Genomic DNA, 20,455 nt, shown 5'->3' with positions numbered 1-20,455 from the left:
GTATTGCATGTGCATGCACTGATGTCTCAGTGTGCCGCTGTGTGCTTGCCTTTGTGTGTTTGTCAGCACAAACACCTTACATTGAAGGAGACAGGCTGCCTCCTGACAGTTATTTGCTAGTTTTGGTCTCTCTGTGCTCTGTCTAACTTTCTGTCTCTCTTCCTCTCCCCAAATTACCCCTGGAGGACTGAGCGAGGGTAAACACAACCATTGAGAAAAGACTCACGACGCACCGCTTGTTATTGTGTGAAACCTCCCTCTCTGTGTTTTTCTCCTCTGTTTATCTGTGGCTCGTATGATTCCCCATTTGTCAGCCATCTGGGTTCTATAGAGACTGCGTGTATGGTTTTTATGCATTTGTCGAACAAAGCTAAGTGAGCATTGTGCAGAAGCATTTCATTGCAGAGACGCGCAAGGTCTAAATCCAGAGGAGCGTTTGGCACAGCTGGGTCAGCTGCTCTGTCAGTGCGTTACAGGGAAAATTATACCGTTGCAAGAATGAAAGTGTCGGTCCTCAGAGGGCTTGTGAAGGGGTGACTGTGTGTAAGTGTAGGAGTTTGATGTTACAAGAAATAATTTCAAGTTCCATCAATTATCCAGCTCACTGGCTAAGGTGAGATGCCACCAGCTTTAGCATGAAGGTTTTAGCCTCAGTGAGGAGCGCAAACTGATACTAAGTGATTTATTCCTGAAGCCCCATCACCAGCTCTTTCACTCCCCTCTGAATAGGAGCTGCCTTTGGGATGAAGAATTTCTGATTTGCCTGAATGTGAAGAATCTTACTGGTGTCAGTCGAGTCAATGATAGATAGATAGATAGATAGATAGATAGATAGATAGATAGATAGATAGATAGATAGATAGATAGATAGATAGATAGATAGATAGATAGATAGATAGATAGATAGATAGATAGATAGATAGATAGATAGATAGAGAACACCTGAGCTTTCTGCAGCCCAGCATATGTGAGGCATGCATGAACACACACTATAATCACAGATGTCTTTGGTTTTCATCAAAGCCCCTAATTTTCTCCTTTCACATCTTATAACCCTGACTCCATCTTGGTTCCTTACAGCACACCTGCACTCAATATGAGTCCCCTGAACTCGCCACCAAATCGCACACACATCCACATTCAGCAGGATGGGCTCATGTGTTTCTAAGTGGCCCTCAGTCTGGTCATCCCTCTGTGTCATGTGTCCACTGACAGGCATTACACATGAGCTCCCCTGCCTACTACAACCCACGCCGCTCTCTTTCATTCAACCTGGAGTTTCATTGCAACAGGATATCCTGAACATTTTACATTTCCTTCAGTTGTGCAGCAGATGTGGCACAAAGCAAAAGAGGCACTGCTGGAACTGCTCTCGGTCGGCCAATAAGAAAGCAGCCAACTACCAGTTCACATTTGTGTGTTCCTTCTTTTCTCTTCATGTTAGCTCACGTCTGTTCACTTCCGCTCTGCTGCATCCCCAAGGTGACGGCTGGCTTCTGCTACTGCGGCTCATGCCTAAAGGCTACAGGGTGAATGGGCCTGCTGTCCTTAGAGGTTTGTGACCAGAGGCCATCTGTCCCCATTGATTCTGACCAAACCTCAACGGCATGTTTCTTTGATGAGTTCTGTCTGAATTAGTTAGCACGAGTTACTCTCCATCTCGATCAAAGTTATCCCCAAGGAGAGGCACTCTTGTGAGAACTACTGAACGGACCATTTTTGCTGTTAACATCTGGGGAAAGCCACATTTTTTTCCTTGACATTCTGTGGAATCTTGGAAATCCCAAATAAATTTCTATTTCTATTTCACAAATTTGACCCGTCTTCAAATCTGAGAGGACACACAAAAACATGAAAGCGCTCCCAGCCCCTTTACACTCAACTTAGAATATAATTTGTTGACATCCCCCTCCAAAAAGTCCCGATGTGCTGGAATGCACAGGGAAAAGCATTCTGTAGCCCCAGTGTGTTTGCAACCCTATAAATAAAGGTGGCGGTGGGGAGTGTGGTTGACCATAATTACACAGGCTCTGTTAAAGTCGGGGCGCGCTCTCTGTCTGTCTGCCTGCTGGTGCTGTTACCAGTCATGGCCACTCCCATCTACATACAAACACACATTCACACACCAATACAGAAACACTTTCAGATGGGATGTGGGTCAAAAGTTCTGTTTTTCTACATCTGTCTGGAGTTTTAAAACATTGTGACTCTTGACAGTCTATTACATAATTTAAGTATTTAAACAAACAGAATTTTGCTGGCTTCTTGTTTTTTTCTTTACCAGTGTTTTACAGCCTTAAAGAACCACTTCTGATTTGTGTATGTCAGCCTCTTACTTGTTTTCCCCAATTGGACATGCATGATCGATTAAAGGACATAAAGTAATGGATTTCATTTGTAATCCAATGGTTGGAATTGGGTTTTTTCCCGAGTGGACACGAGTTGGTCCAGCTGCTCGATAAATGTTCGGTTTCCAAAATCCTGTTACCGAACGACATTTTCTACCCGTTGCAAAAGCCGCAGTCAGTCAGTCCTGATTAGAGTGGCAAGACTGTTTTAGTCCTTTTCACTATGTGTATTTTCATCTCTGTGGTGCGCATGTTCACATGCTAAATCTCCATCTGGCTGCTGTGAAATGAACTTCACAGCATTGGAGTTGAGATGTAAACACAAATTCACACAGTGTTCTCTTTCTTGCTAAGCTGCAGAGACAGACATTTACCAAACTGTGCTGTATGTCACGTATCTGTACCAGCCAAAAGTGGTTTAATAGTGTGTGTGTGTGAATGTGCACCTGCATGTGTGTAAATGTGTCTAAGTGCACACGGGCAGAAACGTGTACGTACATTGGCCAAGATTTTCTTTCTTCCACTGCTTTAGGCAGCCAGAATAACGCTGCAAATTCTATACTCTCTGTCGCTTGGTACAATTTGTTCCAAAAGCACTTGCCTTGCTGTACAAACAGTCAGGCAGCCAACTATAGCTAGCTCAGTCTATTACCGTCAACAGGCCAACTGCCAAGAAGAAACACATCCAACGGTTTTAATACCTTGTTTTCACACAAGCAGTTTTTCATTCCAGCTCATAAAAGTGGAATGACAATAACAATAGCATGTACAAGAAAATCTGTCTTTTTTTTCTGTAAAGTCTTCTTAAAAACTGGGGTTGCAGCCGACCAGTGGTCCCTGTTCCCCCCACCTACTTTGTCCTTTTGTGGTTTGGCACAGGGAGGGTGCGGTCTGGGCACAGTAAGACATGGATAGCATGGTCAGAGCTGGATGTTTTAATGCCATGTGTCTTCCCCGTACAATGTGAATAAAATGTTTAGTTCAGTTTGCTATTATGTGAAAAATGATACAGGCTCCTACTTATACCTTCGCCTTCGCACACTGAATGCTTGAGACAGAGCAAGGATGGAAATAGCTGAAAAGTGTCGGGTTTGTATGATTACTTCCCCTCATCTCTCCGGTCCATTTATCTCAGAGGTACTCCAGAGCAGAATGGCAGTAATGTATTTTAATGCATCTCAACATGATAAAAGTTGAACGGCTGCTGTTACATGTGCCACGCTTGAGTATTCATCCCCACATATTTCTAAGTCTTATGCACCACAGTGCCTTGTAGCATTAAACATTCAGGAGAAACAAATGAAAGGCTCTCTTAAAAGCTCTAACCAATAGGCTTTTACAAGCCTACCAGGCTGCATTCGAATAAAAACAAAGACTAAAGTGGTCTAGACAGCAGGAAATCCAACTTTGAAGGAATACAACAACTGAAGTTAAATGTTTTCCCCTTTGGTGGTGGCAAATGCATTGCAGTGTACCATATATATATATATATATATATATATATATATATATATATATATATATATATATACTCATTTGATTTATTGCTTGAAGAAATTGAATTGGTGCCACAGAGATGCAATATTCAGATCTTAAGGGGGCTGGAGGAGAGTGGCTGGTCGACCATAAAGACAGACGAATGAAGGATGGCGATTTTGTGGCGCTTTTGATGAACGGTGATGTATCATCACATACATTAAGTGTCTCCAACACTCAGGATCAACTACAGTTATCCCCCACCAAAAAAAAAAGTGCAATGGCAAATTTCACGAGGGAAATGTGGAAAACTATGAAATTCCTGGTTGGTTTCAGTTCAGAAATGACATTAGAGTTGCAGAGTAAATCAACTGCATCCAGGGCCGTCTCCCCATCTGTCCGTCGGTCTGTTTCTGCCTGGTGTCCTCTAGGTGTCACTAGAGATGTGCAGGGGCCAGGCCAGACGAGGATGATGACTTATCTGGAGCGTGTGCTGTGAGTGTATGTCCACGGGTGAGTATGAGTTTGTGCGTGCGTGAAGAAAAAAAAAACAGAAGAAGAAGCTGCAGCCTCACTCCAGTTGCCGTGGTGATATCCTCTCCCAGGTGCATCAGTCGCATTCACACACACACGCACACACACACAGACACACACAGACACACACACACACACACACTTTTTCAACTGCCCGTCCCTCAAACACATACACAAAGGGACACACACTTATGTTTCTCGGCTTCACTTCCTCACATGCCTCGACACCCACAGCTGGCTGTTTGTGCCCTTCCCTCCAGTAGCTTAGACAACCATCATTAACACCAGCGTCCCCGTGCTGCGCTAGTGCTAGCGACTCCGTGTCACTCTCCGTCTCCCAGCTCGGTGCATCGTGCACCCCACTTTCCTGCAGGTGTCTAACCCATCCCACCCCCCACCCACAGCGTACTCGCTAATGAGAGTGAAAATGAGAACAATGGGGAGAGGAGCGCGGGGCCCGCCAGCTCATCTGGGCTCCGTTGATCTTGTTAATTGCGTCCGTGGACGCGCTCCGCTTCCTTTGAAGTGTGTCTGAAGAGCCCGCTTCAGAGACTGGCAATTACCGCACATCATGTAATTGCTGCAAGACAGGCAGCCATATGAGAGAATTCATGTTACTGTATGTGTGCATCAGGGTGTGTGAGTACGTCTCGGAGTATGTGTGTGTGTGTGTGTGTGTGTGTGTGTGTGTGTGTGTGTGTGTGTGTGTGTGCGTGTGAGAGAGAGAGAGAGAGAGAGAGAGAGAGAGAGAGAGAAAGAGTCTCATGATGGTGATGCCTTCCAAGGTGTTGTAACAGCCAGCTAACGTCCTGTCAAACCGCAACACCTTCAGAACAAAATCTTAACAGCTTTGATGCTACAGACAGCTGCATTTTGCAAAATGACTACTTACTACTTTGTTGAAATCAATTTGCGCAGATCAAAAGAAATTCTTCCCCCTTGGAATTCAATTAATCTGTTTATTCTCACAAAGTGTCATCGCTGTGGTTTTAAGAGGAGACGTCCATGGCCTTACATCCTCCACTCCCGCTCATAAATGTTTTGAGGTCAGTAGAGCTTTATGATTCTTTGTAGCAAAAGTCTCCTTGTGTTTCTTCAAAGACCAAGTAAAGTCCCCCTCCCCCTTTATTGCGTTTATTCCTTGCCTTTGTAGGCTGAAACATACAAAATTTGCTGTAGCTTTCTTTTGTCACGTCAGCCGTGTTTCCTTTAACCATCCAGGCTGCTTTCAATATTGATGCTTCTACAAGGTTTTGCTTGGCAAGGAATGAGTTCAAGAAGTCACAAAATCACTGTTGTCAAGATCTCAGCCCTAAAAGCAGACACACAAGAAATTTTATGAGCACTTAACTGTAAACAGCCCGATTAGTAAGTTGGTACTTTACAGCATTGTGCATGAGCAGGCAGCACAGTGAACCGTTAGCAGAGAAATGGATAGACTGCCTGCCCCTGTTTCACAGTCAAATCAAGGCCAAATAAAATGCTTCCCTCTGTCACTGCAGACTTTCTGTTTCTTGCAATCACACTTATATCTGGAATTTATAACATTGACTGAATGCTAGACAGTCTCTCTGTCCATATCTCATCGGATAAGTCAGCCAAAGGCAGAGAGAAAGGCAGAAATCAAATGCTTGGTGTCAGGAGGTGAATGGAAAATATGAAATACAGCCCACAACTTCAATAAAACCAAAGATGTTTGTGTTGACTATCTATCTATCTATCTATCTATCTATCTATCTATGATACAATATTTTTCGTGCTAATGCATTTCAAAAGAAAAAAAGGCTCACTGTTCTGCACAAAAGACCCAGCTGATATACACTGCCAACCTGCTCAGAGCTGCAAAGCCTCTCACTCACTCACTCCCCTTTGCTGTAAATCAGATAATGTTACAGTAGCATGCCACTGTGCTTTGTAAAAGATACAGATACGACGAGGCAACCCTGCGCTCCCACTCCCACGTCTGAATACAATTGAAAGTGGTAGAGATTAAATGTACCACTCGGGGCTAACTACAGCTGTACGATAAATACTGTGCCACATACTGCTGTGGCAGCAGACAGGGATTTGTCTCTGTGTGATAGACTACAACAATGCACAGTTTTCAAACGCACACGCATGCAAGGGCTTGTTTATGTGAGCTCATGCATGTAGACAGCGGGTAAGCTGAGGAGTAATAATGCAGCATGCGGATATTGTTTTCCTGCTTTGTGACACTAAATTTAAAAATAAAAAATCAGGACAGATTTGTAGGTCAGTGCTTTACCTGTTAACTTCACTCAGATAAATGAAATATTTACAAGGGCTCATGCATGAACAGAGAATTAAAAAAAAAAAAAAATCAAATAAGCAAAACTTAGATGTCATGTTGGCAGCTCTGTGAGGCTGTCCTAAAGTTAAGGGATCATCTTAGTCATCATGCTTCATCATCATCAATATGTGTCTTAATCCATCTAATAGCTAAGACATTTCAGTGTAAACCAACAGACCAACATGAACATCGCTAGGCTACAAAACACTGATTCCTTCAGTCAGTGACCAAACAGGTTGATACCAGCCTGGGAGTGACATCAGCTCTAAATAAGGAGAAGAGACAGAAGACAGTGGGCCTGGCCCTGATCAGTAATAGGAACACCTGGATGTCATAATCAGTTATGAAACATTAGACACAGAACTTGTTCTGTACACGAAAACTACTACATTATTCAGTATTACTCTCATATGAACTACAAAAAAGTCCTGACAGGGCTCCACAGGTGGACAGTCAAAGCAAGTCTCTCCTTATTTCTTGTCATGTTATAGACAGTTTTCATGCGTGATTATTAGACTGTAAAACAGAAAAAAATAAGATTATAAAAGGGCAGGTTGCTCCGTCAACAGCAAAGTTCCTCCTGAGATATTCGCTACAGACCACAGAAGACACACAGAGAAATGGAAACTTTCATGCATCATATACAATATACTCTAGATTAAATATTTTGATTGTGTTTCAACATGCTGCATTATTTTGCAAGTGGATGGACCAGAGTAAAATATAAACACACATACACACTCACACACAAACACACTTAGCAGAGAGGGCAAGGAAAAAAAGGCTTGCACTGAAGCAGCTTGCTGAAGGGCAGCCTGCCAAAAGAGTGGGAGAGAGAACGGGAGAGAGACAGACACACAGAGAGAGAGAAGAAGAAGAAGGGGGGAAGAGAGAGAGGGAAGAGAAGGCAGGAAAGTCCTTACATAGCCCACAGGAAGAGTTGTGTCAGGGCAGGAAGCTCCTTGTTTGGGCATGGAGGTTTCCTGGCTGCCTGGAAGACTGACATTTCCTCTACTGGCTGGCTTCTGGAGAGAGGATCACATGAAGGCTGGAAGGAGGCTGCAGGGGTGGTGATGGTGGTGGTGGGCCGCCAGTTGGGATGGGCCGGGCCCGTACTCTGGTTTCAGCTCCAGCGCTCCCTCCCTCTGTCTGTGCTCCGCTGTCTGCACAGACTGCAGCTAGAGACTCGTTGCTGTAGCAGACACTTCACAGGTCAGCGTTCGCTCTCGCAACTAATGGCAGCAAACCACAGTGCAGCAGCACATGTTGCTCTATTAGCATAGTGATGGTTCTGCTGAAGAGCTCAAAAGGATTTAAAGACAGAATGCTGAACATGTGGATGGCATCTGTATGTAGCTGTTTAACAGCTGTGATGACCAGTTTGCATTTACTATGGCTTTCATGATTATTCAAGGGAGAGATTTAGTCTGTTTTGCCCAACAGATTAATTTTAGCCTCACCAGTGTTTTGTTGGTTTGGTGGGAGGGTTTGCTGTGATTTACCAACAAAGATTCTCATAGATTATTGAATGGATTGTCAAAAAGTTTTGATACCGATATTTAAGGTGGTTGAATTCCTACCTTTGTGATTCTTTGACTTTCCTTCTAACATTATCCATTTTTTTGTTTTTCATCCACTATTTTATTGTAAGACCAAATATGCTACCTTTAAAATGACCAAAATGAGCACTGCTTTGCCAAAGTACAGCATCACAGGGCTGCTAGTATCGCTGTATTATGTTCAGCACTGACTTTCTAAATCGAATGATCAGGTGCTATACTGCTATCTTAGCTTTACTGATAATATCTGCAATGCTAAGAGCACATTTCTGACTCTTTATTTCATGAAAACTGCACAATTATCTTCCTATAATCCACAAAACAAAACAGTAGCAGGAGATCATTTAAATTCTTTCCTTTTTTTTTCACTTTGAGTGCTGACATTCAAAGTTACTTCTGTTTTCATTTAGTTTTCAGTGAATTCCAGAAAGATGGTGAGTCTGCCGGTTGGGTTTGACTTCTTCCCAGTTAGTCCGTCTTAAGTGATGCCAGTTGACCTCTTCTTTTCGCCTGTTCTGAAATTGTGAAAACAGGTACCAAAACCCAAACCCAGACACTTTCTTAGGCAGTGGCTGAAACCATGTTATGTGCTCATGCTTCATTGCTTAATGATAGGCCATCTGTGCATTTGTCCAAACAGTAAACTTCAGCAGTGACCAGAGAGACAGACAGATGTTTCCTGGTAAACAGTAAGTGCTCCAATCAGATATAAATCTGAAAAACGACAAGTCCTGCACCTGCTCTCTCTCTCTCTCACACACACACCAAGGAAAAGCAGCAGACTCCAGAGGAAAAGGAAAAGCGCCAAAGAGGATGGACATTAGACAATAAGAGTGTGAAATACAGTCAATGACACAAACATAAGAGCACACATTAACACAGATATGGTCATCTGTACCTCCACACATACACATCCTTATTTTCCCCACTGTCATGTCCCTCTGAATGATTACCTTACAATGCACAGCAGGAATCCATGTAGGTCTGCGGCTTCATAGCAACACGAGCACGGATTCAGTGGTGATGGTGGTATTTGCGGCTGCCAGGGACATGTGTGTGTGTTAGATAGATTCAAGCCTCGTGAGCAAAGCGGTAAAACAGAACATTGTTTAATAGACCCAAATGAATGTGTCTGAAGAGAAAAAAAAAGCAGCGTTACACAAAGGTGATAATGTATGTTAAAGGTGAAAGTCAAACGGGGGGAATGTAAAACATTGGCAGAGGAAGATGAATGAGGTGTGTTTGGGAGAAACACAGCGGGTAAACAACCATTCATTTAACTGCAATTTCTCCTCATTTTACTGCTTTAGAGAAAGAGAGAGACCCTCATTCTCATCCTCACAGCAGCTTTTAGCCCGCTGGTCTGGATAGAATAACAGAAAAGAGCTGGGGTCATTACTCACAATGGAGGACTCTATTAAGCAGCAGTGTACAGAGCTAAATGCACACACACATACAAGCGCATGCACTCACACCCTGAGGTGTAGCGAGAACACAGCGAACTGTGTGTGTGTGTACGCGCATGTGTACGGGTCAAATGTGTGGCCCTCTTTGTGTGAATTATACTTAACTGCAGGGATATTTCCGAGCTGTAAAAAAACATACACACACAAGCTATGCGCACTCTTTGTAATCTAGCACCATTACTGGCAGCTTCACGTACATTAGAGGATGGAAATGATGGAAGGCAGGAGGAGATAGGGCTGCTGAAGGGGTAATTTGACTGAGGGGGCATCTGAGGTATTTATAGCCAAACGATTGAAGCGTTGAAAGCATACTGAGTTCATGATCTGATCACAGATGTATCCTAATGGAAACACGATAGCCAGGGTACAGTAATGCACAGCTTACACTGGGCTCAATGCTTGAGTCTACTATATAGAAAACTTTGCTTTTCTGTCACCGTGTCAAAGCATTTGAGCGCTGAGCCAAAAATTTTCCCAGGTTAAAGTTGGGTTATAGCTGTGGTCAAGGCTCATGACTTGACTTTGGCAGTAATAACCTGTCAACTGTTTCACATTAGGAAGCGTAAAAGTCTACATACACACTTGACAGAGCTGACAGATGCTGGCATGCCACTGCATGCAGTCCCAGGCCCTAAATGAGGACCTAACGGTGTGGATGTGACAGAGATGTGGCTGTGTTCGGCTTGCCACAGCACACACTGTTAACTAGCTGTTAGGGAGGCAGACAAGAGGAGACAGGCTGAGAGAGAGAGGGAAAGAGATTGTTTAGATTTAGATTTATATAACTCGGCAGAAAATTTGATTACTTTAAACGGGTTTTGGAAATTATGCTTTCTGATTGTTTCCAGTCTCATGTCTGCATGGTAAATATGAAAGGGTAGCTTGCTTCTCCCTGTTTGAAGTCTTTATGTCAAGTTAAGCTCACTGGCTGTCTGCAGTTTCTTCATATTTACCTGCAGCCATAGTTTTCTAATCTAACAAATATCTCCCACTGCATCAGTCTAGGCCCTTGGGATTTCTGACCTGAGAGTTTCCAGCAAGACTTCATGACTTGTTATAAACCACTTATACATGTGCCGGTGGACAGCCGACGCTCCTAGCAGGTATCCCACCCTACTGCTCCCCAGACGCAGCACACTGATGACATCAGCTGTTGTGAAAGTTCCCATTAGTTCCACCTCATCACTGAGGGACAAATATAGCAGCACAAGGCTTTCATCAGACGTGGAGGACAGCTGTAGTGAGGGGGCGGGAGAGGAAACCTGGCCAGATGATGATACACATTCACCGTATCCCTCCGTCCTCCTCCTCCACGTCCCCAATTCTCACTTCTCCCACTCCCTCGCGATCATGCTGTCACCCCTGAGACTGATAACACCTTATGGCTGCTGCATATAGGCACATGTGGCATAAACAGGCACACACTTCTATGCCTATACGCTTGCACACACACACACGCACACACACACACACACACACACACACACACACACACACACACACACACACACACACACCTGTTATTTACAATTACATTCTATTCGCACAGGAATCTTCTATCTTTATTCGCATGTCATTATGCCCCAGCCTTTAAATGAGGCCGGATGACAAGCGCTGCTTTTTTTAATACCTGATGTCGCATTATGAGAGTGCAGCAGTCACGGCACACTGTACCGTTGTCGTTGCTAGTCAAAGCTATAAAACACCAGAACAAATGATGTCTCCTTCTACTGCTGCTAGTCCTGATTCTACTATCTTTGGTCCTGAACAATTAATATGTTTTTTTTTGTTCTTGTTTTTTTCAGTTGTATGACTATAGGGCTTCATTTCTGCACAGATTACATTATTTTTCATTGACTCATTCCACAGGTATTATCTAATAAGTGGGTTAGGGATTATTTTTGGACCAAATACACAGGGTAAGATTAAGATATAGTCGGTGCCGATACTCGGCGGAAAAGCTGTGCACTTATGGGAGGTTGTGTGTGTGTGTGTGTGTGTGTGTGTGCGTGTGTGTGTGTGTGTGTGTGTGTGTGTGTGTGTGTGTGTGGTGCTTCTCTGAACAGGTGGCTGTGGTGTTGGAGCAAACACCTGGCCTCCGCCTTTTGAATGACAGGTGGTGAAGTCACTGCAGGGCACATCTGGAGGGTGGAGGAAGAGACACGGATTTTCTATTAGGCAGCCGTCTCTTTCAGCTTTTGATGTATCGGAGTGAGACGCAGGATGCCCTGATCTGATCGGGGGGGCGGCTAGTTTTAATGTCATTCTCCACCGGCTGTAGAAAAGCTTCTCGTGAAAATATGAAAATGCCACCAGTATCCAGGAACATGTAAATAAAAGCCTAACTGTATTTAGTAAAATTTGTGTCATGTTCAATCACAAAGCACACATACTGACATCACTGTAGCTCTCACCTCTAATCTTGCTGTGATGTTGTGACATCTAGACAGTTGTTTTAAACTATCGAACTGAAGTTAAGGTTAAACCTTCGGCATCCCTACTGCTTCATGCAAAATGGATCACAGAAATGTGAACATTTACGAGAAAAAAGGCAGGATAAGCTATCAATATACATAGTTGTAGCATTATTATCCTAATCCCACTACAACAGTTTACACTCATCTTCAATCTTAACACTTGCATGAATCTTTTCATTTGAATTATTGTTATTTTGGATTGAGATCTTGCATGATGCTGTCAGAAGCCTCTCGTGCAGTCAGAAGCCATCTGCTGCACAACATGTGTCCCTCTGATAAAAACAAAAAAGTCTGAGAGGCATGACTGCCTTTATTTACCCAGCCTCACAGACCCTGCTCAGGGATTGCATATGATATTCAAACTCACAGGCAGAAAAGAAAACAACTCAAGCCCACTTACTAGCCTTGACACATAAAGACTTATGAGGGCCTGTTTGCATTTCAGAGCCACCCAGGTGCCTTTTTTAAAGCTGTAGTGTACTTGATGCTGAGTTGAAGAGGTGTCATATTTGGAGGTACTTAAGCATGCACTGTTTTGTTGTCTGTTCAAAGCCATGTACTTCAAACAAGCATGGCTTATTAAGTAGAGCTAAAGTTGCCAGGACACCTGTAGATTATTGTAGAAGTGATACGTCAAAAATCTCTTTTGTGTGCCGCAAATAATTTCAAAGACGCTCTTGAGTTTTGCTGCTCTTACATCTTATGTGTTTGAACAGGTACACTGGAAACACACATGCAACACATTCACACATCTTAACCCAGAAATGGAGAAAAAAAATCACATCTTGACAATCTATTATGCACTTGTGTGTCTTTACATACAAAGTGGGTGTCTGTTGTGCTAGCTTTATTGTAGCTGTTTTTCATTTACAACATGAGAAGGTGTTTAAATATAGGCGGACTGCTGCATTTTGTCTGAGGTCTGTCGCACCGTATAGTTTTTGCTGGTATTTGTTTCAACCTGTGATATGCTAAGCACGTTTCCTGAACACCATGTCTGTGTAAATGTTGCAATCTACGTGAAATGTACCTGTGAGGAGGCTGGAAATCAAGCAGTTTAAATATAACCTACTTATCCCAAAAGGCGCAACAGGTGCCGAGCACAAGAAGCAGAACAGGAGAAAAGCACCTGACGACCGTCTCAGCTTTTCCTTTTGGCAAGATAAAAAAACCATCCCAGCGAGGCAGAGTTAGGCTCTGAACATGAGATCAATGGAGCATATTTAAAAGACATTAGAAAGCAGTCCTCCTGTCACATCCCTGTGATAAAATACAGGGATCTAGCCTTCCAGCATACAGTACCATGTCTCTATGAAGGCGATCCTCCAGTGTCATTTCTCCTGTGCTTAATCTCCATGTGGAGATGAAAGATGGAGGACAGCCAGCAGTGTCTATGTGCTAAGCTGGGCTCTGGGTCATCCTACACCCGACACTGGGTTCTCCCCAGTGGCCTGGGAGATGTCAAAGGGTGAGGGCAGAAGAGAATGGATAGCTGCCGGCCCCGGAGCCCCTCATTCACTCTCTAACTTGCTCACATTAAAGAGAGCTCTAATCACTGCAGGGACTTGGCCAATGATGTGCTTATCAAACGGCATATTTCAAAAAGGCATCTTAAAAGGCCCGAGGGCGAAGAGGCAATAAGAGCACATTTGTATGTGGATGAAAGGGAAAAGTGTAGACAGACCTTGCATCAGGATACAGCGGGGGGAGATCATTAGCATTTCCAGCAAAATATGCACTACCAGAGAGGGAGAGCAAGGTACAGTCAGAGAGGGGAGAGAGAGAGAGACAGAGAGGTGGTAGTGGGATGGGGTTGCAGGGCTGGGGGAGAGAGAATGGTTCTCTTCGCCATTCGTTCTTTTTTGTTTTACATAGTTCCCAAAAAGAATAAGAGAACAAATACATTTTTGAACAAAGGCAGGGCTCTTGAAGTGGAAGCCCTTTGGGGGTGTGAGGTGGCTCCATTGTGGGTTATAACAGAGTAAAGCCACAACGTATCTGCACTCCCAAATCCTCTCACAGTACTCTCACACCTCCCTAAACAGAACAGGCCCAGCGCGTGAGCTTTGATATGCTAGGAAGAGCCTTGAATCAAAGGATGTCATGGGCTACACAATTCCCTAATACTTTCAACGACACTGGTTGCCTGTCTTTCTAACATTTTGGTTATGGACTGTGACATAGCTGTGCCACAGCCTCCCCTGTGTGACCAGCGCTGGTTGAAATACTTTCTCTTAACACGAGAAAGGGCTGAGAGAAGCACAGTCTGTGGTTTTCACATTGAGTAAAGGACTTTTCTAAAAGCAGGGTAATATGAGAAAGTTTTGATGCAAAAGCTGCTGAATGGCTCTTTATTTGCAGCCAGGGACCAAAATAACGCTGTAAACAATGACAGGAAAAGAGAGATTTCAGGATTTTAGGCCACACAAGGAGTTTTGAGATTTGCCCAGAAAAGCTAGATGTGCTTCTGAGCGGGAACAAGTGTTACTTAAACATCAAAATGATTTAACTCCATGCAGAGACCAGCCACAATGCTGATTTGTGTTTGTGTGATTTGCTTTGGTATATCTTATGTGCATGCATTTCAAATATTTATAAAATTGCAGCAGTGGTGTTGATGGCATCCATTGTTTTTCTTTCTTCTATAGCTGTATCATCTGGGAGTGTTTATATGTACTTTAGCTGACAAACGTATGCACAGTTTTAACACGTGAGGGTGGCATGCAGGTATATTTGTTTCATACAGATGTTGAGCTTTAACCAAGGAAACAGAGTAGAACAGTGACTGGTAGGTTGGCACATTTCACACAATTACGCTGTTGTGCATCAGTAGCATGCAGACGCTCACCATGAAGCAACTACATTAAGCAGAGTCTATAGTCAGTCAGTCAGTGTGTGTTTTCACACAGATGCCTGCATACGTGCACAAACACAAACACGCACGCAGATATAAACACAACTCATCAGACCCACTTTGGAAATTTGGGATCAGGAGACCAATTATCTTAATTATTCTCCCCTTCCCTCCATCAATCTGCTCTTCTTGTTTTTCCTGCTTTCTATTTTAGCTGTGTTTGCATTTGTGAGTATTTTGGTTAGTGCATTTCACAACACAAAATTACTCCAAAGCTCAGAGAGAGGAGGGTTTATGTCTACATAGGCTAAAAAAAAACAAGCTGTTTTATTTCCATACTCAAACATGTAGCAAGAATTCCTTGCCTAGGGAACAGTGGCAGATGAATAATGATGATGCAATGAAGCTGTTATTATATTCAGCTTGAAAAACCAAAAGAAACAGCATTTAAACCTTCAGGGCCAGTCTGTTCAGCTGCTCCCTTGCAACGATTCAAACTAACCTACATGGATATTGCCCAATTGTGTGTTACAGCTCATTCACTACAAGGTGACAGCATTTCACCAGCCATTTGTGGAAAAGAAGGTAATTATTATGTGATGGATTCCACCTGCACCCTGTGAAAATAACCCTGTGCATGTCTAAGCACAGTTGGTTTAAAATAACCCCATCCAAAAATAATTTCTCTATCAGCAGTACACTGTAGAAAAGAGGATTTTTTTTTTCTGGTTGTTTTACTTAAAGATCAGATTGCTGGAAGTCTGTGTGCTCAACAGGAAGGGCCAACAGTATATCAGAAAATCAAAAATGAAATGGAAATTTAGATAAGCATAATATCTTCAAGAGCAAGTTGGATCAAGATAAGAATTCCTCATCTTCAGTGTTTATAGGCATGGGAGTCATGCGTTAGTGTTATCATTAAGACAGTGTTTAGTTGGAGGAAAGCGATTGAAATGCAGAGTGTCCATAAGATTGTGCTGTGTAGATTTTCCTTAAATTAAAGGATAGCTCTCTGTGATGTGAACTTATAAATCCACTGATAATATGCATACAATTAACATGTAAGATGATGGAAAATATGAAATCCGTGTATGAGGAATGTACATGACGAAATGATGGGTGGGATAATGTAATGAGGATGCCTCTCTGTGAAGTACCAATGGAAATATTTGAAGACACAGAAGCCAAACAATAAAGTATGAAAACAAATATACATATATATTTATATTTTTATTTATATTTAATTTCTGGGAGGATATCTTGTACACCAAATATCCCATTGGCAGTTAAGCGCATTCAATGTGTTTAGAAGCCAGAAACAGTCACTTGTTTTAACAAACACAAATACAAAATAAAGATAACCACAAAATAATGAACTGCATGTATATAACATACAAAAGAATCCCATGCCTACTCAGTAGGTAACTTCAACATTCCAGCTCTTGAAGATGTGGATATTTACACTTAAGTTTTACAAAAATATACTTTATAATTTTTATCCTTTTTTGCTTACATTCTGATAAAATGAAGCGGTGCCCTCATAGCTCATCCCTTTTCCTCCCTCTGAGTATGACTTACATTCTGTAACAAAAATATTCCCTCAACCCTTAAGGCGAGATGCAGTGCATCCTCTCTCGCGCTCAGCCGAGTCACAACATCAGCAAGGCTTCACAAAAGGCACCAAATAACGGGAGCGTTTGTCTTGGGGTTTTTTTGTTTTGTTTTTTTGTAAATGTTTTTTTCTTTTCTCTGTTTTTCCATATAACCAAGCGATATGTCACATGTGAGAAAGAGAGAAAGAGAGAGTACCAGTGGATGATATTTACAAACAGAAACTAACATCACTCTTACTCATGCTTGAATACTTAAGTGCTTTTTTTTTTCAAACAATGTCAAAACATATCACAGCATCATCACTACATAATAGAGAAAAGTATGTAGAAAATATGGCCCTGCTCACTTCAAATAATACAATGCAAATATGCAAATAATTTTTCACATCAGTGGTACCAAAGAATGATAAAAACGAAACATGGCACATGTACAATATACATATTTGATAGCTTATGTATATCGTTCAATGTCTTTTGTACTGTATGAGTGCCTGCAAGGACGAGCGTGCCTCAGCACCAAAACTGCTGGCAATCTGTTTGTCTCTTGGTTCTTGTGTACCTAATAGCAGAGACCCGCTAGTGCCAGATTTTACTCTCTATCTCTGGAGTCCCTTATGCATTTGAAGTGCTGCATTTGTTTTACAGAGAGAGAAAAAAATCCCTTTTTATCTTCTATTGTCTTTGCCCAGTCCTTGACATGTATCTTTTTCTTTCTTTCAGGTAAATCTCAAGATTCACCTAACACTGCACAGGGAGCAGAAAAGTGCTTTTTGGAAGGGAAAAACAAAGTCCTTTTGATGCTGATTTCTTTCCCCTCAAAAAACCTTAAGGAAGGAGAGGTGCGGAGAGACTAAAAAAAGTTTTTCTCTTTGCTCTCTCTTAGCAGATCTCGATTGTCCTTGGGGAGAGGGTGGTCTGCATGTCTGAGAGCGGGGTAGGGACGGGGGAGCTGTAGATGTTCGATGCGACTGAGGAGGGGAAAGAGGAGGCGACCTGGGACTGAAAGGTGCTGGACATGGACACCGATGGGTATGTGGTGGCGACGGAAGGAGATGGATAGGAAGTGTGGACAGGAGAGGAGTAGCAGGAGGTGACCGGAGAGGGGTAAGAAGACACTGGAGACGGGTAGGAAGTGATGGGAGAAGGATAGCTGGAGGCAGGGGAAGCAGCTGATACCGGCGCCGCTGTAACCACCACTGCTCCTGCCTTCTCTGCTTTCTTGTCCTTCTGCCGCAGATGGATCTTTGTGTGCCTTTTCCTCTCGTCACTGCGGGCAAACTTGCGTCCGCAGATCTCACAGGCGAAAGGCTTCTCACCAGTGTGAGTGCGGATGTGTGTTGTCAAGTGGTCACTGCGGCTAAAGTTGCGCATGCAGATGCGACACTGGAAGGGTTTCTGACCCGTGTGGATGCGGATGTGACGTGTCAGCTCATCAGACCGCGAGAAGCGGCGGTCGCAGGTCTCTACAGGGCAAGCGTAGGGTCTCTCGTGTGGCGGCGTCTTGCTCGGCCGAGTGGGATACTTGCGCATGCGGCTGGGCTTGATCAGCTGAGACTGGTAGACACTCTTTAAGTCCTGTGAACCAGTCTGGGTGGCAAAAGCCTTGATGGTGGACAGAGGAGTGAGGGAGGGCTGACTTGACTGACTCTGGAAGGGCTTTTGGTCAGGGGGCACCAGGCTGATCTCTCCCTGCTGCTGAGGGAAGAGGTAGTCAGGGATCATGGGCACGGGGAAGCTCGTGCTGCACGTCTTGCTGTTGGGATAGGCAGGGGGTGGGTACTGCACTGCCCCGGCCGAGCTGGCAAAAGCCTGGCCCTGGTCTGGGAAGATGTCAGAGTTGGGGCTGGAATAGGTTGGAGCAGCCGAGTAGATGGGGTTGGGCTCGCTGTGATGAATTGAGGAGCTGAGGCTGGAGCTCTGAGATGAGGAGGAGGTAGAAGAGGAGGATGTGGAGGAGGACGGGATAGATGAGGAGGAGGACGAGGTGGTCTGTGAGGCAGCAGACGAAGAGGTGGAACTGGGAGCGACGTTGCCCATCAGACCAGTAAACAAGCCCAAGATGGGTTCCGCCCAGAGGCTGTTGCTGCAGGTGGTGGCGGGCTCGAGGGTGAAGCGGCCTGTGTAGGATATGGGGGGCAGCCTCTGGGTGGGGTAGGTCTGCTCCACCACTGGCTTCTCACAGTTGAAGGGGATATCAGGTAACGTGTCTGCAGGGAGCACAGAGAAAGGAGAGACAATAATCAAACTGTCAATATCCAGAGGGAGGGCGGGTGGGAGAATCCTGCCAAAGCGGTGGACAGTGTGTCACTTGTTTCTCCTGAAACAGATCAACCAGGTGCCTACGCAGAGAAACCCCCTCCAACTAAACTCTTTCCCCCTCAACTCTGAAACTGTCTTCCATACATCTCAACAGGAGCTGCTGTGCAAGCTTTCTGGACTCACATTTTCATGTGCTCACACTCTCTCGATCTTCCTTTCATTTACTATCTTCCTGTCTTGCACAAGCACACGCACACACACAAACGAGCAGATTCTTAGAGCCCATCACAGAGCCAGAGGCAATTGATTTCCGAAACTGCAGTTCAGCTGGTTTTGGGAATGCAATTTGCATTGAGCTGTAGGAGTGTCTAGAAGCATGCCGTGACTGAGCAGTGCCTAAGTCCTCGAGAGTCGACAGGGAATAAGAGCCCTCATTGAATTGATATTAAGTAAAATGTTTTTTAATTTATGTCTTTTTGTTAATTTTCTTAATGTTTTTGTATCAATGTACTGTGCCCAATCAGCTAAAATTTTATTTTACCCGTAGCCTGTTAAACCACATGCAGTAGACTTCTGAAAAATCCTAACATGTCAGCTGCAGATATTATTTAATACTGTTAAATATTAATAAACAGCAAACATGTAAATTTACTTAAAAATAACACAGCTGTTTATTTCTTGTAACTCTTTTCTTGGGTTAATGTTTCTCAGCAGATGTGATCTAACCTGTAGTTCAGTTTTATATGCAGGACAGAGAACAAAAGGCAAAAGAAGTAAATCTCTATCTCTTACCTCCAGCAAGGTGGTCGTACTGCTCTCCTGGCTCCCCGGAGCCAAAACCTGCACCTTCGGGTGCGGAGGCAGTGAGGAAGGGTGTCCCTGTAGAGCTGAGCATCATCACCTCCTCCAACTTGGGGTAGTTATCCATGGGGGAGTGAGGAAAGCTCAGAGGCTCTGAGATCTGCAGGGCTGGGAGGATCATCTCGGTCTTGGCTGCAGCCATCCTCTGCTGGTGCTGAAGCTGCAGGGCTGAGGCTGCGCTGGTGGTTGCTGTGGAGTGTGGGGAGGCTGGGTGCACGCTGGCGGAGCAGTGCCTCGTAGGTGGAGGGAATCACTTAGCCCAGCTCACGGAGCGTTACACACTTCTGCTGATGTCGAGGAAGACACTGTTTTCTGCCTCTGCTCCGTGACTCGTTCTCCAGTTGTCCTGTTGATCTCCTTTTTCTCTCAGAGATGAGTAAAGATCCGCTTGTCTTTTCAGAAAAAATCAAATGTGTCCTTTATACTCATGCCCTAAGATTAATCAAAATTAATCAACAGATCAATTTAGATTTTTGTATTAAATTACTTATCCAGTCAGGTTTTGACCTTCTTGGATGGATGTTGTTTTGAATTGACTTTTCACTTGTGGTGTGATATTTCTCAGTCAGGGAGTTCTATGGGTTTATCTATCTATCTCTGCTCTAACAGTTGCTCTTGTGGGCTCTCAGTGCTCTCTCTGAGCTGAGAGGTTTCCCCGCTCCTTTTATACCCTCTTGCCGTGACGTAGATGTCCATA

At 43.8% G+C, this 20,455-nt stretch overlaps 1 protein-coding gene across 1 annotated transcript; it reads right to left on the bottom strand.

The window, feature by feature from the left end:
• Nucleotides 1-16,236: 16,236 nt before the first annotated feature.
• Nucleotides 16,237-20,403, bottom strand: egr1 (early growth response 1). Its single transcript, XM_023277631.3, has 2 exons — nucleotides 19,690-20,403; nucleotides 16,237-18,845 (listed from the first exon to the last, which is right to left on the bottom strand). The coding sequence occupies exons 1-2, from the start codon at nucleotides 19,898-19,900 to the stop codon at nucleotides 17,518-17,520; spliced, it is 1,539 nt and encodes a 512-aa protein (XP_023133399.2). The 5' UTR covers nucleotides 19,901-20,403; the 3' UTR covers nucleotides 16,237-17,517.
• Between the last annotated feature and the right edge of the window lie 52 nt (nucleotides 20,404-20,455).

This window comes from Amphiprion ocellaris, chromosome 13 (genome assembly GCF_022539595.1).
Source record: "Amphiprion ocellaris isolate individual 3 ecotype Okinawa chromosome 13, ASM2253959v1, whole genome shotgun sequence".
NCBI classification, from domain to species: Eukaryota; Metazoa; Chordata; class Actinopteri; family Pomacentridae; genus Amphiprion; species Amphiprion ocellaris.
The sequence above is the reverse complement of the archived record's forward strand: the minus strand, read 5'-3'. Positions and strand labels throughout refer to the sequence as shown.